General features: G+C 46.3%; 1 protein-coding gene across 1 annotated transcript; it reads left to right on the top strand.

Annotated features, from left to right (window-relative positions):
* Positions 1 to 487: 487 nt before the first annotated feature.
* CSRP3 (cysteine and glycine rich protein 3) lies at positions 488 to 21,856 on the top strand. The gene is made up of 6 exons (XM_008070938.1): positions 488 to 582; positions 10,776 to 10,913; positions 15,511 to 15,679; positions 18,283 to 18,415; positions 19,551 to 19,644; positions 21,524 to 21,856. The coding sequence occupies exons 2-6, from the start codon at positions 10,802 to 10,804 to the stop codon at positions 21,598 to 21,600; spliced, it is 585 nt and encodes a 194-aa protein (XP_008069129.1). The 5' UTR covers positions 488 to 582; positions 10,776 to 10,801; the 3' UTR covers positions 21,601 to 21,856.
* Positions 21,857 to 26,141: the final 4,285 nt, after the last annotated feature.

The raw sequence follows: 26,141 nt of genomic DNA, 5'->3' as shown, positions 1-26,141 counted from the left end.
GCCCCCAGTGACGAGCTGACCTTCTTCTCCCCAAGCTCCCCTGAAGAGATTATCTGCATAGCATTTCAGACACCCATCACCCTTATTTTTAGCTCTGAGTTCCCTTCACGAATGTGGTGACCTGCAGCTCGGCACTCGAGAGGTCTCCCAGATACGGCTGATGATGCATTTGCAGGTATCCTGCCTTGAGTTCCAGGAAGGTCAGAGCGTGGGCCCGGAGGAATGATTTGAGATAGAAAACCCTTTGCTCGTGTTCCCATAACAACTACTTGATCAGAAGCAATACACTCCAGGAATTGATCACTTGGGGCCATACGCAATTGGCAATGAAAATAGAACCAGAGTGATATTGTTCTCCAAGAGGCTCACAGCTGGCGTGCAGGGACGAAACTCAGGGCTTTGGTCACAGGCTATTTTCAGCCTCTGATAGCAGTTGTGTTACTCATGTCTCATTCACCCTCTCCCCTCGGCCTCCCTCCTGCCCTTCCCCCAGCAGGTCAGGACTGGTGACAGCCTCCATATATTTAAAGAGGGCTGGAGCCCTCCACACTCAGTTGAGCCCAACAGAGACCACACAGGGAGGTGAGTGAAGGGAGGCAGGCGTTTGGGCTGAGGGCGGTGGGCTCTCTGGTGGCTTGTCGGGATTCTGAAGGGTCCCATGGAGTAGGGGTGTGTTTGACGTCCCAAGTGTCAGCATCCGCTCTGCTTCTGTTCGCAGAGGCTCAACTTATACTTGATTCTGGTGTGGATCTAGCGGGTGTGAAAAGATTCCTAAAAGGATGATGACTATTTGGGGGCTCGAGGGAACCTCATAGACCGAGAAATGAGTAAGGAATTATGTTTGGTGTAAAACTACTTTCACAGTGGAATGTTTCCTATCGTCGTCGTCCGGATGGCGAGAAAGCAGACCAAACAACAGAAAGTCCATGCGTGTTCTAGTCATGGGACCATCACATCGTTAGTGGATGAGACTTGGAGGAAATTCCTGCCCTCAGGGTCTTGGTCTTGTCCTCTGGAAAGATCAATATAAATTGGCAGCATGTTTCTAAACTGTAAAGTACTGCATAGATACAGAACGGTTGTAATTGAGGCAATATAGACAAAAACAGCTTTCCCATGCCCAAATTATGAGCTATTGTGCTATTCAAAAGCCGTGGGTGAATGCGCGACATTTCAAGTTGGTTGGATTAAAATAGATTTTATATCCCAAAGATATTCAGCAACAGGCTTGTTAGTAATCATTTGAAATTAATCAAAACTGGACCCAAAAAAGACATCGCTACATTGAAAATCTACTAAAAGCTCTATTAATTGGGAGGGTAATTCCCAGCCGGGATGATGGGGGATTCCTAGTGTTTCCTCCAGATTTCAGTCAAGCATTTTATTTTTTATTATTTATTTATTTATTTTTGAGTTGGAGTCTCACTCAGTCACCCAGACTGGAATGCAGTGGCCGCCCCCAGCCACCGCAGCCTCGACCTGCTGGGCTCCGGCGATCCTTCCACCTCAGCCTTCCGAGTAGCTGGAACTACAGGCGTGCGCTACCACGCCCGGCTAATTTTTGTTTTATTGTAGAGATGAGGTCTCGCCAAATTGCCCAGGCAGGTCCCGAACCTGCTCAGGCAATCTACTCACCTCAGCCTCCCAAAGCGTGGGATTACAGGCTGAGCCACCGAGCCCAGCTTGGCTTTTTTTTTTTTAAACGATTCCAGTACATGACAGGCTTCAGTGTGATTGAGAATAAAAAGTGGTTTTAAGCAATGAACTGGGTGGAAATATTGCTGAAAGATCAGAGCTGCCACCTCTCATTTCTGCTCGGTCCCTGAGCCTGGATGACAACTCCTCTGGGGGTCAGAGGGACTGTGTCTCTCTGCAGTACAAGTCAATGTGATTTAATAAACATGTGTGGACACCTCCTGTGTCAGGGCTGGAGGGAGGTAGAGGCAGCCATGCAGGGAAGGGTGGCTGTGAACAACAAGAAGGGGGAGAAATGGGGCAGCCTGTCTCCTCAGCTTATTTTGGGGATTGAATCTCAATGCTGAGAGCACTCCGTTGATCACAATATCTGTAAAACTGCTTTATGGCCCAGAAAATGTGAGTGATTCGTCCGACTCGGCATTGGGTCCTTTCTGAATACCTCCGTCATTTGTGGTCAGTGGAAATGGGTCCCGGCTGCTGGACAGGAAGTGCAACTGATTCCCAGGGCTTGGTGCCCTCCCCAGCGCTTGGGCAGACAGGTGCTCTGCAGCCCAGACACACATGCCATCTATTAAAGACAGGGGAGGCAGGGCAGGGGGCAGGTGAGGGAGGAAGAGAGGATGGGAGGGAGGGAGGGAAGAGTGAGGGGCAGCATTCAACAGGCAAATAGCCAAAATCCTCTTGGAAGAAATAGAGACAGAGTCTCGGTAGAATACAAATTCAGAAATCCCGGGAACCTCGAGAAGGAAAAAGAAGAAACCAGACCACCAGTCTTAGAGTCCATTTAAATTACAGCTCTGAATATCACTTAAGTTTTCTGAGTTTCCATTTTCTGAATAGTCGAATTAAGGTGAGACCACCTATATCAAAGGGATTTGTGGGAATTGGATGAGAGTATATGAAAGCACTTTGTAAAGTTTAATAAAACTGTACAAACATACAAGGCCTTTGAGAAAAGACACAGATCCCAACCTGATGGGTTTCAGGAGAAATTCCTGCTAAGAACAAGTGTGGTGATGACAAACTGACCAGGAGTAAGAAGATAATTAACTTGTTTGACAAAAGGAAGGATGCAGGAATAGGGATATAACATACAGGAAATCCCAGTCCCGAGGCAGGCAGACTTCCAATTACGCGCATGCTGTTCAGAGGTCTGGGAAGACTGTATAGAGGGTCAAGCTTCACGGCCAAATAAAAGTGTGTCTGTAAATGTGAAAACTGCAGTTATTTACCCCAGTGAAGAAAAGCAGGAAGGAAGACAGGAATGATCAAGGGTCCTGGAGGATGTAGCCTTTCCTGAGCCTCCCTACAGACCTCATCGTGAGAGTTGATCACAATGTGATGGTTGTTTGCAGTCCTGGGAAGGCATGGGACAACTATTAGCTTATTAACTATCACTAAAAGTTCTGCACAAAGTCACTCTGCAGAGGAAGAAAAGTTCATAAAGCATAGCAATTGCCCAGGGTCTCAGGGCTGGAAAGAGACAGAGCCAGGATTAAACTGAGGAACAACATGATTTTTTTTTTGAGTTGGAGTGTCACTCTGCCACCCAGGTTGGCATGCTCGTGGCCACGGCAGCCTCGACCTGCTGGGTGTAGGTGATCCTTCCACCTCAGCCTTCCAAGTAGCTGGAACTGCAGGCACGCATCACCACACACAGCTAATTTTTTGATTTATTGTAGAGATGAGAGCTCCCCAAGTTGCCCAGGCTGGTCTCGAACCCATGGGCTCAGGTAATCCTCTCACCTTGGCCTTCTAAAGTGCTGGGATTATAGGTGTGAGCCACAGTGCCCAACCAACATGATCTTTAAAAATAAGTCGTAAAGGTCAAAATAGAACAAAGAATGAATTTCGGAGTTGGCCACACTTTCAGAGATAATTTCAGAAAAGATGTAATATGACCACGTGTTCCAGACTTTGTTTAACAGTGTGTCTACCATGCCAGAGTTTCACGGAGTGAGACCAACACTTGGTTTATTTTGGTGCTGGCAGTAAGCGGCCTGTGCTTCCCAGGCTTGGGAAGGGGCCTCCGGCTGGAGAACTTCGTATATCTGGTTCAGAAGCTGGAGACGCAGTCACTGACCTTGAGTGTCCTACAATGGGAGCCAAAGGGCTTGTCTTGTCTGGGCCACAGGCACCCTGCTTCCAACCTAATCCAACCTGAAGGTCCAACCTTCACTCTGACCTGGCCATGCCTGCTTGGAACAAGGCACACTCAAGGCAGAACAAAGCTGATTCCCAATCTGAACCAGAGGCCCACAGAGAAGAAGCAGGGAGAGATTTGCTTGCTTTACAAAAATAGATTTGAAGCGGGGCATGGTGGCTTATGCCTGTAATCCCAGCACTTTGGGAGACTGAGGCCAGAGAATTGTCTTAGTCTAGGAGTTCGAGACTAGTCTGAGCAACTTGGCGAGACCACATCTCTACGATAAATCAAAAAATTAGCCAGGCATGGTGGTGCATGCCTGTGGTTCCAGCTACTTGGAAGGCTGAGGCGGAAGAATCACCTGAGCCCAGGAGGTCGAGGCTGCAGTGGCCATGAGCATACCACTGCACTCCAGCCTGAGAGACAGAGTGAAATTCAATTCAAAAAAAGAAAACAGATTTGAAAACTGAAATAGAATAATATCAACCACCACAACAATAGTAATAATTCTAGCAACTAAAATTATTAAAACACCTGCTATGCATTAAGCAATTATATATAGCACCCTAGATATTATTATCTTATTTAACCTGAAAACGACCTTCTCAGACAAACCTTCTCATCCTGCTTTTACACACACGAGGATACTGGGTTCAGAGAATCTGAGCGATTTGCCCAGGGTCCACCAGTTAGTGTTTTTGAACCCTGGTTTGATCCTTCCCAAAGCCCATGCTTTTTCACTATGGCTCTCCCATCTTTCTAAAGGCAGTGTTTGAGAGGGGACACCCCTGGGCAGCACATCTGCAAGGTGGATCTCAACTGCTGTTCGGGTCCTTAACTCTGTCTCAGGGTCTGAAGGACCCTTGAAGGGGCTTCGCTGAAGAGCAGTCACTTGGACATCCATCCTCACCCAAGCAGGAAATCAACAGCACAAGAGAACACCAGCTCCCAGGAGCCCTTTCTGGGTTTGGACAGTGCTGACTCTTAGAGAGTCCTTTATTTGGCTGTATCAAATTCAGTCTCCCGGTTCCTCCTACCCATGAGTACCCTCTCTGTCCCATGAAAAGATAATGGATCTGTCATGCCTTGATTCCCATCAACTGGGACACTTGGTGAGAGGAGGTATTGACTCTTGACCCCTCTCCATTGTTGCAAGCACGAGCATGAGATACAGAACCAGCTAAACCAGGGCTTGAATTGCAGCCCTGCCACTTACTAGCTGCATGACCTTGGACAAGCTACCTAAACTCTCTGTTCAGTTTTCTCATCCACAAAATGGAGATAACAAAATGTGTTCTGTGGGACTGTTGCAAATATTAAAGAGAATATATGGTCCAGCTTGGTGGCTCAGCCTGTAATCCCAGCACTTTGGGAGGTTGAGGCGAGTGGATGACCTGAGCCCGCGGGTTCGAGACCAGCCCGGGCAACTTGGTGAGACTTCATCTCCTCTACAATAAATCAAAAATTAGCTGGGCATGGTAGCGCGTGCCTGTAGTTCCAGCTACTTGGAAGGTTGAGGTGGAAGGATCACCAGAACCCAGCAGGTCAATGCTGGGGTGGCTATAAGAGTGCCACTGCACTCTAGCCTGGGCGACTGAGTGAAATTCTAAATTAAAAAAAAAAGATAATATACATAAAACAACTGGCAAATACTAAATGGTAAATAGCAACTAGTATTAACATAAGGACACAGCTTTGGAGTTAAAGAAGCCTACTGTTCCCATCTAGCCATGTGACACATACCAGTCATATGACCCTGGGCAAGTGATGTATTTTCCCGAAGACTTCACTTCCCATCTGTAAAGTAAATGTTATAACAATCACATCTAACAAGGATTGTGTTCCAGACATGTTGCTTCAACAATAACATTCTTCTATTAGTTATAAGTAGCACTTAGATTTCAGACGTCTATGTTCCTATGATCCAAAATCTTTGCCTCAGCTGGTGTAGACAGTTTAACTCGTTGTGTGGAATCAGATATCTCGCAGGACGACTGAGTGAACCAGCACTGAGCTGAAAACGGCAGCACTGTGGCATTGTCTCTTGAGATCCCTGCTCAAAGTCAAAGCCACGGCCTAAAGTTCCCTCCTAGGCTCTTTGATGGACCTCTACAAAGAAGAACCGAAATCCCTAAGTGCACATTTTGTGCACCCCACCACTTTGTGCCCTAAGGCTACATCTTTCAGTTTCATGGTTAGTAGTGAAAGAAAGGGAGAGGGAGGGAAGTAGGGAGAAAGGGAGGGAAGGATATGGGAAGGGGGGGGAGGGAAGAGAGAGTTGAGTTAGAAAGAATGTGCTGGGGGTGGGAACACAACATCAGTGAGTGACTGATGACAGGCATAGTGGGGACCAAAGGGGGGCCCAAACATTACCTGTGCGATGTCCACTTATATACCTAATCCTGAATTGTACCCTGCATCTTTAAAATAAAATATAAAAAAAGAAGAAGAAAAGAAAGAAGGAACATGCCTAGGATACACAGTTCAGTTATTATTATTATTTTTTTTTAGTTCAGATGGATACGTGACAACTTAGAGTTGTGGCAGAACTAATCAGCTCTTACATTTTATAATACTCTACAGTTTACAGAGTGATTTGACAGTCCTTGGAGGAGTAGGACTCTTCTAGCAATAGTGAGATCAAAGAGACTGTTGGCCCCACTTTAGTGAGGATACTGAAGTTCAGAGAGGTTGACTGGTTCTTCTAGATTACACAGCCCTGAAGAGGCAAGGTGAAGCTAGAACTCGGCTCTCCTGCCTCTGATCCAGTGCCTGAAGCCATGTCCTGAAGCCATTCCCAGCACCATCTCTTGCACAGCATTGTCAGTTAAGGAGTCTACCCAGGTTGTTTCTCACTGGGATCTGGGTGGCCAGGTCTGGAGTCCAGCCTCTCCCAAGCCAACACAGCAGGGCTCTCCGTTCCATGTCATCCTCATACATTCCAGACTGTCCCCCATTTCCATCCTGACCCACGACTTACCTGTGACAATAGAGCCATCTCAGGAACTGGCCCAGAGAGTAGCGCCAGGTCGTGTGATGGAGAGTGTGACCCAGGTGACAGACAGGGCCAAGTGACGGGCAAGCCTAAATTTGGCATTCCACCTCCAATGACCCTTGCCAGTACCAGGCAACGCTGATAAACACAGGGCCCATCCCTTGGTACCCTGCCAGGACAAACTCACATTCCAGACCTGGCTAGGGTAGCGTTGAGACTCAGGAATTCCAAAGCCATGCGGGAGGCTAAAAAGGTTTTGCGTAAGTCAGGCCTAAATGGCCTTTTAAACCACGGGGCCGATTAGCACAGGGGTGCTGTGTGAACAACCTGAAGTAAAGCCGTGACAATACCTTGCCTTTGAACAACTGCCCAGTTCTGCTTAAACGCCATCATACTTCTGTGACCTTCACAACCATCCTGTGCAGGAGATAATAGGATCAACACTTTTCACCCAAGTTCAAAGGCACAAGGTCAAGATTAGACTCCATATCTTTGGATTCAGGACACTTAAAACCCCCTCTGTCTTTGGGCCTGAAAGCATTGGAAGAAGAAATCAGAGACATCTTCTTGTTGAGCCCCCACAGTTACAGTCCCATCTTCAGAAACGGAACTGAGCATCTGTTAAGAGAACACTTAAGGATTTCTATTTTGGGTTTCAAGCCCTGATGATATATGTATGTCAGATATTTACGATCACTTAAAAACAATCGGTGCTAGGATACATTAGCTTGTGAAGAAGGTATTATCTCTCATCTTGTTCTCATTTTGAAAACGATATCTAGACAATTGCTGAATATATATATATATATATATATATATATCCATCCCCAAGAGGCACAGTCATCTCCCATTCGCATGCAGGACATGCCAATAAAATCTCCACTGAAGGTTTAAAATTAGAAATTTGACCTAGGGTTGTTTTCACTGAAAATTTCTATATCATTAATTTTATAAGTGTCATTGTCATGTTCCTGGATGAAATAGATCACATTTCTTCTATTTTATATCACATTGAAACTCGGGATCAAAATGAACATGAGTGAAATTATGTGATTCTACTATTTTCTAGAAAATGTACCGTCTTTAATGAGAGAAGAATGCAAATTGGAAAAAGAAAATACGTTAAGAATACAACTCTCAATGTTTACTTTTTAATGCTATACCTTGGTTATAAATGAGGGTGGCAGGCAATGTTAAAAATAGTTTCCAACTCAAAAAGTCTATAGTGTAAATGGAGTCCCAAATAAATCCTTGGACTCTTGTAGTGGATATTAAGGCCTCTAATGCCTTCCTGCTTGCTCTTTTCTCTTCCAGAAATGTCCTTTCCCTTTTTCTCTACTTGGTGAACTCCTATTCACTCTTCAAAACCTCACTTGAACATGATCCCTTCTGTAACCCTCCAGCAACTCACTGCTTTCATCCTTTGTCTTAATATATAGTCCTTGTCACAAGACTATTCTTTGGTATAAAGTATTCTGGTTCTCACCTATCTTCCTCATTAGAACATGGGCTTTTCAATGCCAGAGGACACAGATTACTCATTTCTATGTTTTCCCCCCCTGGAGTACCTAGTGCAGTGCTTGACACATGATAAGCAGGTGGTAAATACAGGGTGAACAAATGAATGAATGAATGAATTGAATGCTGGCAGGAGTCCAAACCATTCAACCCAAAATCCATTACTCTTTCCTCTATGTGAAACGACTTGGACTATAAAAATAGAAACACTAAATGTTTACTTAAATTTTTTTTTTTCTAAAATTTTGCCAAAGACACAGAAGAGCCTGCTCCTATGAGAGGAAAAGTGGCATCTTCCTGGTTAACCTCATGGTTCTTCTAGGTGGGAAAAGCTCTTTGGAGGAATATTTAGACAGGAATGTTCCCTTCGGTTCCAGTGTCAAGTTCAGAGGTCTGTTTGCTATTTACTTTCTGTTTCTTAGCAAAAAAAACCTGTCTTTGTTATGAGACTGTGAGATACAATCCCAACCAGTTGACCCAGGAAGGTTTAGTGTTAATCGCCAACTATTATAAGAAGGTGACTGACTTCCCAGAAGGGAAGGAAAAGGTCAGAGGCAGCCACACTGGACGGCCTGATAGTGCTTAGTGTCAATGACAAGATGACACATCGAGCTTCTTGGAAACCAAAGGATCCCGGCGGAAATTCAGCTCCCCTGGGCAGCTGGCAGGATTTCAGAAATTTCATTGACTATCAATGGCTTGTTTCAGTTTTGCTCTGGGGAAATGGCAAACTTGAATTCATACTTAAAAACACACACAGACACAGGAAGAAAATGACTTTTGTAATCCTCTGCTTCGGTTAATATCTGTTCAACGTAATCCTCTAGTGAGGGGACAGTGACAGCCCTGGGCTGTGACTATCAGCAGCTCCTTTCAACAGAACATGTCCCAGGGTACAGGAGGACCCAACAGTCCCACACGTGGCTTCTGTCGCACTCTGTGAACTCTGTCAAGCATCTTCCTGCACATGGTGTCACTTGGCTCTTTAAACAGCACTGTGAGGCAGCATGGAAAAGAATGGCTCTTTTTTTTTTTGATTTGGACTCTCACTCTGATGCCCAGGCTGCAGTGCAGTGGCATGCTCATAGCCACTGCAGCCTTGACCTACTGGGTTTGGGTGATTCTCCCACCTAGGCCTTCTAAGTAGCTGGAGCCACAGGCATGCACCATCATGTCCGGCTAATTTTTTTGATTTATTGTAGAGACAAATTCTTGCCAAGTTGCCCAGGCTGGTCTTGAACCCCTGGACTCAGGCAGTCTTCTCACCTCCATCTCCCAAAGAAGGAGATTACAGGTGAGAGTCACCATGTCCAGCTGGTTCTGTCATTGTATAGGTGGGAACACAGAAGCCAAGGGAAGCTGTGTGGTTCATACCAGTACACACAGCAGGGGAAGGTCACCCTGGAGGCAGAGTGGTTTCCGGACCTCAGACCCAGTATAGCACCAGTGTGTCTTATAGCCTGGTGATGATATTCTGGGAAAGGAATTCATAAAGATGAGGAATAAAACTGGAGAGGAGATTTGGTATCTCATCTATTATATTTACCTGCAAGATAAGCTAAGATCTCGCTACCCAAAGAGCGGTCCACTCAGCATCCGCGCTGTCTGGAGTCTGACAGACACACAGATCTGCCAATCTAGAATGTGCATTTTGGCAAGGTCCAGGGGGATTTGAGGAGCACTGAGCTAGACAAGAAGATAAGGACATTTTCATAGGTGACTCCCATTTCTGATGGGATAATTTTTAAAATGTTAGTTTAAAAATGATAATTCTTGGCCAGGCTCGGTGGTTCAACCTGTAATCCCAAGCACTTTGGAAGGCTGAGGTGAGTGGATTGCCTGAGCCTGCAAGTTTGAGACCAGCCCTGGCAACTTGGCGAGACCTGTCTCTACAATAAATTAAAAAAAAAATTAGCCAGGTGTGGTAGCGCATGCCTGTAGTTCCGGCTACTTGGAAGGCTGAGGCGGAAGGATCACTGGAGCCCAGCAAGTCGAGGCCGGTGTGGCCGTGAGTGTACCACTGCTCTCCAGTCTGGGCAACGAGTGAGACTTCAGTTCAAAAAAAAAAAATAATAATAATAATAATTCTTCATACTTGTATATATAATTTGACATACACAAAATTAGCCCGTCCATTCCTTCCAAGAACCCCGTGAGATACATAGGGGGCAGACGTTACTGAAGCTCAAAAGAAGAGGAAACTGAGTCTTCTAAGTAGTAAAGTGATCACTCAAAGCCATCGAGTGTCTGAGTTTAATCAATGACTAGCACACAGTGTCTATTTGCTGAATGAATGAATGAATGAATGAATGACCAAACAAACTGTGTTGGACCCTGGCCTTCAGACCACTGCACTCCTAGGGATTGGTTGACTCCTGTGGCCACCTACATTCAGGGTATTTGCTTCTATCCCGCTAGACTTGACCTTGGTCGGAGTCTTCAACATGCCGAACTGGGGCGGAGGCGCGAAGTGTGGCGCCTGTGAGAAGACCGTCTATCACGCGGAGGAGATCCAGTGCAATGGAAGGAGCTTCCACAAGACCTGTTTCCACTGCAGTGAGTGGAGGGAAGGGGTGGGGGAAGGGCCTGCACCCAGCGGTCATGGCCAGGTTCACAGTTAGCCGCAGCTACAGGATGCCAGGGTTCTTAGCGCGTGGCCCCGGTCCCACAGCATCAGCACCGCCTGAGAACTTGCTAGAAATAGAACACTTGGGCCTCTCCTAAGAAGGGATGTGGCTCTCCCGAGCAGCCCGTCTCCAGCCACTCAGCTAGCTCAGGGGCCACTGAGGTCCCTGAAGCTCAAAGTCAGAACAAGTGGGCCTGTCCCTGCTCTTCTGGGGAAAACCTTGACCCAGTGGCAACACTGACAACATGGCAGAGAAAGGAAGAGGCCATGGTGGGTCTGGCTGGAGCCAGGGTGGATCTGGCTCTCTCTGTTTCTCCCAGTGAGCAGCTGTGACGGAAGCTGGCTGTGGCCGGTCTCACCTAAGAACCCGTGTCAGCCGGGGTCAACAGGTATAAGAGGCAGAAACGGAAACATTTCAGGGCCCGGACACCAGTAACTCCATGAAGGGGACCTTGAGCATCCCCTACCAGACACAGATTCACAGATGTCAAAAAGAGTGGGAGCTTGGCGACCCCTGTGGTGCCCTGAACGCCTGGCTCTCCCTGACCAGGCGACACCGGACATGTCATTTCCGACCTCTAAGCCCAGTTTGCAGGCATGTGCAGCAGAGCTAGATACCTGCACTTGCTTCTTCAGACTCCTGGTCCAGCGCTCTTTGACATGACCTCGTTCTACTGAATTCCCGGCAGCTGGTCCTGTTTTGGGAAACATTGGTCATGGCTTGAAATGGCCACTTCCCTTCTCTGTTTCCCCCTCAATAGGTCTGGCTTAAGGGCTGGCTTTACTGGACATGGAAAGGGCCCCTCCTCGCCCAGTCCCCATTTCCACAACACTCTCATGCTTCAGCCCAGGGGATGCAAAGTATCCGCGTAGCTACAAACTGCTTCAAACTGGACTTCAAGGGGCAGAAAAAACTCCATCCTTAGGTGCCAGAAACAGTAACATTGTATCAGCTGTAAGAGTTTCTATCATCTCTCATATCCCAACACAATTACCCTGGAAGAACCAGGGAAACACGCTCTGAGCAATTGGCTGGGTGGACTTACCAATACTTTGGATTTTAATGATGGGTAATTATTTTTTAAGTCATTCTACACATCCCTCAGATTTATCATTATTATTACAATTATCCAGATTTCATCGCTCAAGACAGTCCATTCCATAACCCTCCAAAAATAGCTGGTGTTCTTTCAGAAGAGCAAGAGTAAAGAATAGTAAAAAGAACATTGAAATTAGAGGAAAAAGACTAGAGGTTGAGTCTAGGCTCTGCCACCTGCTAACCGTGAGAGCTTGGGCAGGTCATTTCATCACCGTGAGCCTCAATCTCTCCATTTTGAAATGGAGATAGTTATATCTACTAAACAGGCTGTTACAAGAAGGAAACGAGGTTCTTGATCTCGAAATTCATTCTAAGTCTTTATTTTCCTTTGACCAGTATGAATATCTGAGTGGGGACAGAAAATGGTAGGGAAATTTTCCACAGTAGAAGGTGTCTTGTCTTTCCCAGGTAGCAAGATGTCCTGTTCAATGGAGCCATGATAGAAAGGATTTGAGCATTTGGTGGTACATCCCTTTTTAACCCTCTGATGGTTTCCTTAGAACTCATAGGTGGGGTGAGGATCTGAGCAGGGTAAGATTCAGAAGTGGCAGATAGAAGGACCCTGGAAAAGAGAACACTTTTCTATATTATATCACAAGACGTACCTGTCCACAGGCAATCCCGTAGCTGCCGGACATAGGGTTCAGAGAGGCAGGGTCTACCTTAGATGGTCCCCTGGCCAATGTTCTCCTATCTTCTAGATAAATCTCCATAATTAGTCTCTAGACTCACTTTTTGCTGTCCAAAAGAAACATAATGCAAGCCACATATATAGAGTTACATGTTTTAGTAACCATCATTTTAAGAGTACAAAGAAATAAATGAAATTAATTTTAAAACATTTAACCCAGGTTGGGTGGAGGGGCTCAAGCCTGTAATCCCCGCACTTTGGGAGGCCGAGGCGAGTGGATTGCCTGAGCAACACGGTGAGACCTCGTCTCTACAATAAATCAAAAAATTAGTCGGGTGTGGTAGCGTGTGCCTGTAGTTCCAGTTACTTGGAAGTCTGAGGCGGAAGAATCGCTGGAGCCCAGCAGGTCGATGCTGGAGTGGCCGTGAGCGTGCCACTGCACTCCAGCCTGGGTGATGGAGTGAGATTCCAACTTAAAAAAAACCCCAAACTTTAACCCAATATATCTGAAATATTATAGTTTCAATGCATAATCAGCATATAAATTACTGATGGGATATTTTATATTCTTTTGGCATATCTCCTAAGTGTTTGAAATCTGGTGTGCAGTTTGCACTTTAGCAGATTATGTGGCTGGTGGCTACAGCCCTGGAAAGCACAGCTCCCTCCCCTTTGTCCGTGTGTAAACACTGGTCAGAAGCCAGAGAGTGGCAGTCTTGGAGTGAGAAATAAGCACTGGACTGAAAGTCAAAGGCCTGGACTTCTGCAACTTACTATTGTATGACCATGGTTTACCTTAACACATTCACTTATTCATTCATGCATCATTCAGCAATGTTTACAGAGGACTGATTCCAACCCCAGTCCTGGGCTATGTTCTGGGGATATTAAGATAAAACAGCCTTGCCCTCAAGGAACTCATCTAGACCCTCAACAAATATGGAAGAGACAGTTCTGGAGGTTAGTAACTGGTAGCAACAAGGGTAGAGACAGTTATCTACCTTCTGTGTCCTGATATAAGGCACTTCCTCTGAAAATAAGTCTTGAATTAAAAGATTTGCCTTGTGTTCAAAGCCTTAGAAAGTCTCTCCTCAGTTATAAGAACTTCTTTCAATTATTTCTATTTACTTATTTAGTTTTTTTTTAAACAAAGAATCCTAAAAACACACGATGTTGACAGAATAGTGAAATAAACTCCCAGATGCCTGTTTCCCTGGCCCACACCATCAACCCCTGGCCAATTCTACCTCATCTGCATCTTATCTTCTTCCTCCGTATTCAATTACTTTATTTTTTCAACAACAAAATACCATTTGAGGGAGGTGTATTCGTCTGAAATGATCTCATTTGATGCTGGATTGTTTATAGAGACCATTCGATAGAACTGGTTTTCTTTAAAACAAGCAAATCGATTTAATGCACATGTGTTATTATTCCTGGGGATAAGCTCTCACTCTCACAAGAACCAAGCATCATTATAGACAACCTTTAAGGATCATTGTTGCAAAGCAATACAGAGAGTTGTTATGTTGTAGAAATCTCTATCTTTGCTAAAGCTGCCCCAGTGAGATGTCAGAAGAACAGAACTTTCTTTTTTTGTTTTGTTTTGAGTTGGAGTCTCACTCAGTCGCCCAGGCTTGAGTGCAGTGGCATGCTCACAGCCACCCCAGCCTCGACCTGCTGGGCTCAGGCGATCCTTTCACCTCAGCCTTCCAAGTAGCTGGAACTACAGTCGTGTGCCACTATGCCTGGCTAATTTTTTTATTTATTGTAGAGACGAGGTCTCACCAAGTTACCCAGGCTGGTCTCGAACTTGTGGACTCAGGTAATCCTATTGCCTCCACCTCTCAAAAAGGACCTTCTTGTTGAAACAATTTCCAGGTGGCAGCCTCCTACTCAGGCATAAAACAGAGCTGCCTATCAAAAGCTATGGACAAAAGGCAAGGTGAGCTGGTTAGCAAAGCTGGGTCAGCTGCCCCCAAAAGTGAGTTGGGAAGGTGAGGAAAATGCTGATGGTTAAAGAAGCAGAGAAAGAATTGGAGACAATTGTTCCCTGAATTTGTGGAAGATTAGAAAAAAGGAACATTTCCAAATCAATATATTGCTGATTATATTACTGAAGTAAATATTATAAGTAAATATTTGACATTTTCATTCACATCTTTAAAGGTTTGTTTTCAAGTTTGCAAAAGAAAATCTTTCTATAAATCTTCTTTTTAGAAAAACATGTGAGGCTACTTTACATTACGTAATATACGGTAAGCAGGGGTAAGCAGGGTGCTTAAGGAGTCCACGAGGCCGGTCTGTGCCCATCACCACCTCCCCGCTTCCAGAGCTGGACCAAAACTAACCTCAGTAGCCATTGTCTCCTTGAACATCACAGTGTCTTTCAATGTCTTGATCCTGATTCTTAAATGACTAAGAAAAAAAAGGCTCCTCTTCTGCTTCAACATCCCCCTTCCCTCCCACACATAAACACACACATTTCCCTGATGTCACTCAGGGTGAAGCACTCAGGGACATGGTTCTTAGCAGGTTTGAGATGACACATCCGGTTCCAGTGCTGACCTCTGCCCCTTTCTAGCTGGGAACCATGGAATCCAATTTCCTGGTCTGTGCTATGAGGACTGTCCTGGAGTGCAGACTCAGGACGGATGCCCTGGTCAGGCATCAAAGTCGTGTTCTTGGCTTGAGAGTCTCTCGTGCTGAGACTCTGGCCCCGAGTATGACATCGAGGGTGCAGAAAACGGGAGAAACATCTCAACACCAACCCCCTGACCCTTTCTTTCCCTGGCAGTGGCCTGCAGGAAGGCTCTCGACAGCACGACAGTGGCGGCTCACGAGTCAGAGATCTACTGCAAGGTGTGCTATGGGCGCAGGTATGGCCCTAAGGGCATCGGGTACGGACAAGGCGCTGGCTGTCTCAGCACGGACACAGGCGAACACCTTGGCCTCCAGTTCCAACAGTGAGTACTCCCGGCTCCCCTCTCCCAGAAGGCTCCAACACATCAGGACAGTTCATTCGTTCCCATAGCAACGTGTTCTGGAAGTGGGAGAATGAACTCTATTGTTGAGTCGCCAACAATAGGAATACTCAGTCTGACCAAGTTTGAACAATATGTCCTCCCTCCAAAGGCTCTCTCTAAATTATCTGCCTTTCTAAAGGGCAATTACTTTTACACCATGGCTCTTAGTTTGCATGTCAAGAGAAAACCCAGAATGTACAGATGTTCCATTGTTTGACCTTTGCAAAAAACTGCAAGGAGTCTCTTTTCTTCCCCTTTGAGAGTCTCTGTGTAAATCACATAAATATGGCAGGGAAGCAATGGCCATTCTTTGTGTGCTTGTCACGAAGAGATTTCTTCCCTTGGGTTGTAAGATGACTAATGTCCACATGGCAGGCGGAGTGCGTCTGCAGGGATGGGCTGCGCCTCGAAGTGCGCAATCAATCCTGATTGTTCTAGGGGGTCTCCCAGGCTGCCTGCTGCCAGTACAGTGCTGGAGTTCCCTCAGCATCACACTGGCCACCTACATCCACCCATCTCCTCCCCTCAGTCCTCCTTCTTGGTGATCACACTGGCCTCCAGTCCAGGCCTGCAGACAGTCTGATGGCCACTGGTATCCAAGCTCAGCTCTGTGGTGGGACAGGCCAGTAGGGCCCAGCCCAACCAAGGAAGTGTCCTGTGGGAGGCCTTCTCAGAGAGCACTTAGATCACCTGAGGCGTCACCCCTCCTTCAAGACAGTAACCCAGCCGGACATGGTGACCCAAGCCTGTAATCCCCGCACTTTGGGAGGCCGAGGTGAGAGGACTGCCTGAGCCCAGAGGTTTGAGACCAGCCTGGGCAACTTGGTGAGACCTCATCTCTACAATAAACCAGAAATTAGCTGGGTGTGGTGGCACATGTCTGTGGTTCCAGCAACTTGGAAGGTGGAGGCAGAAGGATTATCTGGGCCCAGCAGGTTGAGGCTGTAATGGCAATGAGCATGCCACTACACTTCAGCCTGGGCGGCAGAGTGAGACTCTGACTCAAAAACATAAAAAGTAACCCACAGAAAAGCCTGGAAAAGTGGAGGAACGTGTGATTCATCATCTCAAGGGAGATGCTCTCTTCGCTAAGTCTTTTTTTTTTTGAGTCTGAGTCTCACTCAGTCGCCTGGGCTGGAGTGCAGTGGCACACTCATGGCCACCACAGCCTCCACCTGCTGGGCTCAGGGGATCCTTCCACCTCAGCCTTCTAAGTAGCTGGAACTATAGGCATGCATCACCATACCTAGCTAATTTTTTGATTTATTGTAGAGATGAGGTCTTGTCATGTTGCCCAGGCTGGTCTCGAGCTCCTGGACTCAGGCAATCCTCTCGCCTCTGCCTCCCAAACTGCTGGGATTATAGGCATGAAACTTTTCTTATCACTCAATCTCAGTTGGAGACTTTCCTTACGGAAGAAAAGACACCCACTGCGTTCTCTGCTTCACACTAAACAAAGTTCACTTTGCAGCCTGAGGGCTTTCTTGTGATACTGCACGAGGAAGACTGGGTATGAAGACCCGGGTGTTTTCCCAGCCTCCCAGCTCAGAGCTGCCCGGCCCTGGGCAGTCTCCCCTCTGATCCTTACTCTCCTCCCAGCCCTGTCAACTTTATAGGGTTGTGGCTCAAGTGACAGAATGGCCAAGAAAACACCGGAAGACACAAATACACAAGAGGCTGTTATTGAGCCCCTATTTTGGACATGAATACCCCTGGGACAGGTGTTCTTTGGATGCAGGGTGACAGCTAACTTGTGATGAGGAAAGCATCAGCTCATGGATGTGGCTTGTCAGGAACTAATTAGCATGCATTGCCAAGAACCTGCCTTGCCCTGTGATTTTCACAACTCCCTTCAGAAAGGAAACCCGTGGCCCCCAAGATAGTACAGAAAACCAGACACCAGCACAGCGGTAATAATGACACAGCAGTAACAGTAACACTAGTGAATATACCTGGAACACTTCCTAAGTGCTATACACCAGAAAGGGAAGGTTTAAACCCATTTTAGCTCACACATTAGCCCTAGTCAGGCACTGTCCTAAGTGCTTCCCATGTGTCATCTCATATTTTTGTTTTGTTTTGTTGGAGTCTTACTCCATTGCTCAGGCTGGAGTGCAGTGGCATACTTGAGGCCACCCCAGCATCGACCTGCTGGGCTCTGGTGATCCTTCTACCTCAGCCTTCCAAGTAGCTGGAACTACAGGCACATACTACCATGCCTAGCTATTTTTTTAAATTATTATTTTATTGTAGAGACGAGGGCTCACCAGGTTGCCCGGGCTGGTCTCGAACTCGTGGGCTCAGGCAAACCACTCACCTCGGCCTCCCAAAGTGCTGAGATTACAGGCTGAGCCACCCAAGTCTGGCTGTGTCACCTCATTTAATTACTCTTAGCAATGCTATGAGAAAGGCACACAATTATTTCCATTTTCCAGATGAGCAGTCTGAGGCACAGAGAAGTGAAGTAACTCGCTCAAGGTTACACAGCATGCACTGTTTGCTAAGGGAGGTCCACGTTTCATTCATTTATATGTTTCCACCAGGTCCCCAAAGCCGGCACGCTCAGCCACCACCAGCAACCCTTCTAAGTTCACCGCAAAGTTTGGAGAGTCAGAGAAGTGCCCTCGATGTGGAAAGTCAGTCTACGCTGCCGAGAAGGTCATGGGCGGTGGCAAGGTAAGGCCTTGGATATGAGCCAAGCAGGATGTGCTCACCCCCACTAGACCAGCGGGAAGGAGGTATGAGAGAGAAAGTGGGCACTGCTGGCGGTTGGGTGCCAGGCCTCTCATTCTCCTCAGCTCCCAGAGCCACTTTAGAAAGCACACATCCTTACCTACTTTCCCAGGCTGTGACCATCATCCCGCAACACCCTTGGGAAGCCAGAACTAGTGACATACGATGCAGCAAATGCTAGCCTGCTAGGTGAATGGAACCCAGCTAAAAGCTCAGGGACATAAAGACACTTGAGCCCCCCTGCCCTCCAGTGTCCACAGTCCTTCCAGAAAGGCGTCAGCCCTGGGACCTCTCACCAGTGCCTGCTGCCGGCATCACAACTGAGGGACACAGCAGATGCCTCACAGCACTGAGATGCATCCTCACTGGCAAGTGTCAGCTCTCAGGAAAGTCATCATGAGACAGTCATGCACACTTGCTCTACAGGTTCCAGTTTAAGGCTCAAAGCCAGGATATTCACCAAAGGAGTTGGACCCAAGGAAAGAGAAAAACCTCGTTTACACTAAATGGGGAGGAAGAAGGGCCATAGGGAACTTCCAACACAAGGGCAGTGTCCACCCCAAAACTGACTAATTGAATACATAAGAGAACCCTAAGCTGTGCCTGTTAGACATGCAGATGTGCAAGAGAAAGATCTTTTGGAAAGTCCAAGTCACAAAACTCTCTGCCACTGGAATTCCATAGTATTAAAACATGGTTGAACTTCCTGGATAGTTTTCTTATTTCTTTCCTTCACTTTAGATGCAATAAAAATGTTACCCACTGCCCCAACCCAAGTTCTTTTCTGACCAGTTGGTTCCTTGGATCTTTTCAACCCAAGGAAGCCCTTTCCTGTTCAGTCTGTCCTAAAGGAATTCACAGGCAAGTCACCATCCATTTACAGGCTTCCGAGGATGGCTGGCCTAGCAGTAGCATCTCATTTTTTCCAAACCCCTGGAAAAATTATTCTGTGGACCATTAGATAAGTGAATGGTTAGGACAGTGCCACGCCTCTGTATGCTGCTGGTCAGGGAACTTGAAGTGGAAGCAGAATGTGCTGCCTATCTCCCTAAACATGAGACTCTCCTGTGCCCCTCAGCCTTGGCACAAGACCTGTTTCCGCTGTGCCATCTGTGGGAAGAGTCTGGAGTCCACGAATGTCACTGACAAAGACGGGGAACTTTATTGCAAAGGTGAGTGACTCTGGAGACTTTCTTGAGATATATTTTCCCAACAAGGGCCCTTGGGAAGGAAAATTGTGTCCATGCCCAGAGTCCTGTGTCTGCCGGGAGGCATGGTGGCTCAGCCTGGGTAGAATTTGGGTTCTCAGGAGGGGGAACAAAACCACCTAATGGAAAGAAATCTCCCACCTGGCCCAGCTCTGGTCATCTTCATTGAAGCACCTGGCAGGGACGAGATCCTTGCAGATGCTCACTGGTTCAGGACAGCTGGGTGCCTAGGGGAGAGGAGTTCACTCTGCTTCTGGCCTTGTAAGAGGTCCCAGGCCTGGACAAAAGTCCAAACACCCTCCGTCCATCTGAGTGACAGACAGGGGCGACAGGAGGGTAAGCTCTGTGATCTCACTTGAGTTCATCACAACATAACTATTTCCCTCCCTCCCAACATTTCTGTTTCTATGCTGCACGTCATTCAGTGATACAGGGATACATCCAGGTTTCCTGCTGGTCCTCACAGTTCTGCCCCTCACTGCTTCCATAATCCCTCCATCTTGAGGAGAGGTAGCAGAGACTTAACTCCTTCCCGACACTACAAAAGAAAAAGATGCTCTAAGGCCAAGGCAATGTGTCCTCAACCCCCAAGCGTCTCCTGGGCCTATTCTGTGGCTCAGTGGAGCTTCATCACTTCATGACAGGGCCTCAAGAATCTCCCCACAAGTATGCAGCAGGGGGGAGCCATGGAAGGGGGTTAGGAGGGAGGATTTCATAAATCAAGGCTGTAAATTGCCAGCGCCGTTCCCTGTTGATGCAGAATGGAGTTACCCCTCCAGCTGACAGATGGTCGCCGGCTCTGGACAGTAGAGGACACAGAGGGTCCTGAGCACTCATAGACCATCATATCCTACAATATTGCTGCAGTCAGCAGGAAGATCAGCATGGAAACAAATCGTTGCATTTCTTCTTTTTTTTGAGCTGGAGTCTCACTGTCACCCAGGTTGGAGTGCATGGCATGCTCACGGCCACCACAGCCTCGACCTGCTGAGCTCAAGTGATCCCTCTGCTTCATCCTTCCAAGTAGCTGGAACTACAGGCACATGCCACCATGCCTGCCTAATTTTTTGATTTATTGTAGAGATGAGGTCTCGCCAAGTTGCCCAGGCTGGTTTTGATCCCATGGGCTCAGGCAATCCTCTCACCTTGGCTTCCCAAAGTCCTGGGATTATAGGCGTGAGCCACACTGCACTGGGCCTATTGCATTTCAAAATGAAAAAAGGAAAGCTATGGCAAAGGAACATTCATGATGTGGTCACCAACAAAGGCATCAGCAGGGGATGATGGGGAAGGTTTCCTAGAAGGCACCTTTCTCTGGGGCTTAAAGATTGAGTGTGAGCTTGAGGGGGGCATTCCAAGAACAGGGAGCCGTGGTGATGAAGACTCCTGAGCCGGGAACTACAAGGGGTCTGGGTGCCTGGGGTGTAGAAAGGGAGGCAGCAGGCAGGAGGCACCAGGCGATGAGACTGTGTACCCCACATCTTCAAAATAAAAATTTTAAAAAGTAAAGAAAGTAAGTCTTTCTCAGAGGACTTGGAGCATAGAAAAACCCATGGTTTGGCCTAGTGTTTCATAGTTTTATCCATAGATTTTCATTTGCTTTTATACACTCCACAGTATGCTGACTCAAACGAGAAAATGTCTGTGAACACGCTTAGTAAAATGTGAAGAAGTATAAACAATTCTTATTAGCAGATCTAATATGTGTGGTTTAATTTATGTAAAAGTGAATGAATGTAAGCATTTATCAGAAGGACGTCAGCAACAGGTGGAAGGACCGTGCCCTGAAATAATGATGCTAACCAGTGTATTCTCTCTCCCCTCACCCCTTTCTCGTTCACAGTTTGCTATGCCAAAAATTTTGGCCCCACAGGTATTGGGTTTGGAGGCCTGACACAACAAGTGGAAAAGAAAGAGTGAAAAAGGTGCACCATTTCTCAGAATCTTCACCAGCTGGAAATATTTGCCAGGTAGCCCTGCACAGACAGCAATGTTTCCTCACATGGCCTCTCCTTGGTAGCTGGACAGTGAGTCTCTTCAGAAGTGATCATGGTCTCTACCCACAGCTGGAAGAGGCCTTTGGAAGAAAATGATTTAACACTCAATCTGTAGCAAATGATTTCTTATTTACAATGCTTGGGGTAGAAGAGGCAATAAATGAATGTTTTAGTGGTATCTGGATGTCTCTGAATCTTCTTTTGGAGATAGAGAGAAATTAAAAAAAAAAAAAAAAAAAGCAGAATCAGTTCAAAAAACCAGTGGCAGAGAATGTCATACATGGGGTTGTCAGCCAGGAAAGGAGTGGGAAAAAAGAAACAATGGGAGGAGGATGGCCATCTTTCAGAACCAATCAGTGGAGTGTCTTTCTAGTTCCTGTTAACCGAGAAGAAAAAAGGGTCTTGTGAGAAAACAGAGGACATGAGAGCAAATTCTAAAAGGAAAAGCAAAACTCATCAAATTGCTGAAGAGTCGATCCCTTTGTCCTAACACGGGCTTTGTGATGTTAGATGCTCCGTGGAAACTCAGAAATGACAATAAAGCATGGAATTTGCTTCTATATCATAATTTACATGAGGATGATTTTCTTTTCTTCTGGGACAATTCCTCCGGGTTTAGCAATTTTCTTAAAACTTCTCCGTCAAATTGCCAGCCTCACAAATGAAATGCAGCTAGTTAGAAACGTCTTCCTCTGCCTCTGCAGCAAGTTCTCAGTGGCTCCCATGCTCATGTCTTCTTGAGCATTTAGCCACAATAATAGAACTTTTAACCACCACAGCATTCCTCCCACCACCATGCAATGCTGAATTATTTGAAGCAAGTGAAAGCAAATGAAAATCTATGGATAAAACTATGAAACACTAGGCCAAACCATGGGTTTTTCTATGCTCCAAGTCCTCTGAGAAAGACTTACTTTCTTTACTTTTTAAAATTTTTATTTTGAAGATGTGGGGTACAGCTCAGGGTTAGATACACAAATGTTCATTATGCAGGTACCCTTGTTGATGAGGTGTGCCCCTCCCTCCCCTGGCAGTTTCCCTCAACTGCCAATCCCACGCCCCCCTGGCAGTTTCCCACTACTTTCATTAAAATGAGCATGTATTAGGCCAGGCACAGTGGCTCATGCCTGTAATCCCAACACATTGAGAGACAAAGGTGAAGAATTTCTTGAGCCCAGGAGTTCGAGACCAGCCTGGGAAACACAGCGAAACCATATCATCTCTACACACACACACACACACACACACACACACACACACACACACACACACACACACAAATTAGCCAAGTATGGAGGCACACACCTATAGTCCTAGCTACTCAGGGTACCAAGGTGAAAGGCTGGTCTGAACCCAGGAGGTTGAGGTTGTGTCACCCTTTGGCTTGGGTGATAGAGTGAGACGCTGACTTGAAAAATAAATAAATAAAAATAAAATAAATAATAATGAGCATTCACTCAGAGCTGCTTATGAGCTGTCTTGGACAAGCCCCTGCAATAACTTTAAAAGCACTATGGGTCAAGTACAGTGGCTCAGACCTATAATCCTAGCACTCTGAGAAGCTGAGGCAGGAAGATTGCTTGAGGTCAGGCAACATAGCAAAACCTCACCTCAAAGTTTAAATTAAAAAAATTTAAAAAGTAGCCAGGCATGGTGGCACGTGCCTAGAGTCCTAGCCTCTCAAGAGCCTGAGGTAAGAGGATCACTTGGGCCCAGGAGCTATGCTCACCTCATTGCACTCAAGCCTGAGCCACAGAGCAAGACCCTGTCAAAAACCAAAAAACAAACCCTAAAAAACTAAAAAAAAGAAAGAAAAGGCAATAAAGTCTCTTGGCCCTATGTTGGAGACTTCCAGGCCCACTGCAGGGTACGGTACATGTGTGAAATGACCACATAACTATACAACCCTCCTCCCATGCTCCGTGTTACGGTTACTAGCCCCACCACTCACTTGTCCACCAGGGAAGACTAAAGCTAAAATCTCCTTAGCCCCGCCTCTTCCTCACCCTTCCTTGCCTCACTCAAGCCTCCTTGACTCTGATTCCAGAATAAATCTCTATTCCACGTTTTAGTATGTGAATTAGTCAGCTAGGCCTGCCATCACTAAGTACCACAGACTGGGAGGCTTCAATAACAGAAATGTATTGTCTCACAGTTCTGGAGGCTGACGTCTGAGATCAAGGTGTCGGTAGGGTTGGTTTCTTCTGAGGCACCTCTCCTTGGTCTGAAAAACCGTCTTCTCCCTGTATCTTTACATGGTCTCCCTGTGTGTCCCTGTGTCCTCATCTCCTTTCCTTAGATGGACACTAGTCATATTAGATTAGGGACCGCCTAAGTGACCTCATTTTAATGACCTCTTCAAAGGCCCTGTCTCCAAAGGCAGTCATACTATGAGGTACTAGGGGTTGATTTCAACATAGGAATTTTGGGGAGACACAATTCAGCCCATTACACTATAAGGACTTTCCCAAATTAGCCTCGATCTTAACTCTCCAACTTAGCTTTAGACAATCCCTTCCACACAAGTTCCAGCCACGCTCAAACACTTGAAGATTTCAAATACGCTTGGCACCCTCTCCCCATCATCCTGGAAGACGGGAACCTCCTCCAACTTTACCCCATCCCAACTTCTTGGCCTGGTGAACTTCTGTGAATCAAGCACAGGTCACAGGCCACCTCCTCTGCAAATGTTCCTGAACTACCTGGGCAGGATTAATCTATGTCTATGCTCCCACAGCTGGTAGATTAATTAATAGAGCACTTAGTGCACTGAGGTTTTGAATTCCCATTTACTTCATTAGCATGTGACACCCTTACGTTCACAGTGCTTGACAAATAGTAGGCCCTTCATAAACATTTGTGGAGTGGATGAAGTGGGTGGGGGGAGTATAGGTCAGTTGAGATGGAAATTCTGCTCAAATTCAAAAGAAGAGATTAATACAGACTAGATTGAAGGAGATTAGAAAGGAAAACACTGAACAATGGAAAAACCTGCTAACAGTGAAATGGACAATGACGCGAGGAAGAAATAATATTGTTAAGCCACTGAGGTTGCAGGGGGGGATTTAAAATTTTTTTTTATTATTTTTGAGTCAGGGTCTCATTCTGTTACCCAGGCTGGGGTGGAGTGGCATGCTCAAGGCTCACCACAACCTGGTCTCAGGCGATTCTTCTGCTTTAGCCTCCTGAGTAGCTGGGACTTCAGGTGCTAATTTTTTGTAGAGGCAAGGTCTTGCTATGTTGCCCAAGCTAGGAATATTTATCAACGCATTAACTCCTCTAAGACATACCTGAAATATCAAATGTGCTACACTTGAGTTATTCCACGTCTCACAGCTCCTCCTTCTTCAATATATCTGTTTAAGTCACAGGGGCCATCACCAAGATTTTGCCTAATGTTTATGAAAGCGATCCAAATTTGATATCTCCAATGTGACTCCACAGATATTTGAAGAAAGGAATAAAGTTATGGTAAGATTAGCATAACAGTCACATTCTCCAGCCCTGACAAACACAACTGGGTTTGTCTCACCTTTAAAGCAAAAAGACAAGATCTTACTATTATGTCCCGCTCTCCTTTCAGAGCCAAGCTGTAAGACTAGGTTCTACTTAGTCCTTAGTTTTCTAGCATCCATCTTCCAAGTCCCCTGATCGTCCCTGCTCTCCATCCCCAAGCACCACTACAGAGGCCACTGATAGCCTCTTAATCACCAATTCTTTGGTCTTTCCTCAGTCATTCTTCTCAACCTCTCCTTAGCTCCTGACCACCGACTTCCTCTGATGTAAATTCTTCTCCCTGGATTCTCTGACTCTGTACTCTCCTGATCATTCTCCTACCTGACCTCTTAAGTTACTTCTTCCTTCTTCTCCAGTTCCCTACATCCATATTCTGTAAGGTCCTGTTCCTGCCCTTCTCTCTCTCATGCTTTTTTGTTTGCAATTGCTGTCATCTGTGGCCTCTTGTTAGAACTGATATTCCCATTTGAAGACAACACTACGTCTTATTTTTCTCCTTCTCTCCTGTGACAATCTCATCCATCTGTGCAGATGGTTCTTATCCATGTTCTGACCTCTTTGCAACTGCCTTCTAGGCTTTCCCACAGGAGAGCCCACAAGGACCTCAAACTCACTGGACCCCAACCACCAGACTTCTCACCCTCTTATTCTTTGGGTTCAACACTTCAAAGTCATCTTTGACTCTCTTCTTCCCTGCACATCCAATCAATGACCTGGGCCTGCTGAGTCTCCTGTGTGCCACCGTCCCCATAGGCCTTCATGACCATTATTAACAGCCAATCTCCAACATCTGTATTTGTCAGATCCATCAGAGAAAAACAGAAAACACACTAGTTATTTTAACAGAGAGAAAATAACCGAGGAAATTGGCTAAACAGGTGCCAATATTTTTGAAAAAAGTAAATAGGGAACACACTGACTTAACACAGAGATAGTAACTGCTGGAAG

This window comes from Carlito syrichta, unplaced genomic scaffold (genome assembly GCF_000164805.1).
Source record: "Carlito syrichta isolate Samal-C Ts95f unplaced genomic scaffold, Tarsius_syrichta-2.0.1 Scaffold314067, whole genome shotgun sequence".
NCBI classification, from domain to species: domain Eukaryota; kingdom Metazoa; phylum Chordata; class Mammalia; order Primates; family Tarsiidae; genus Carlito; species Carlito syrichta.
Note: the sequence above shows the minus strand (reverse complement) of the source record. Positions and strands in the feature narration are given on the sequence as shown.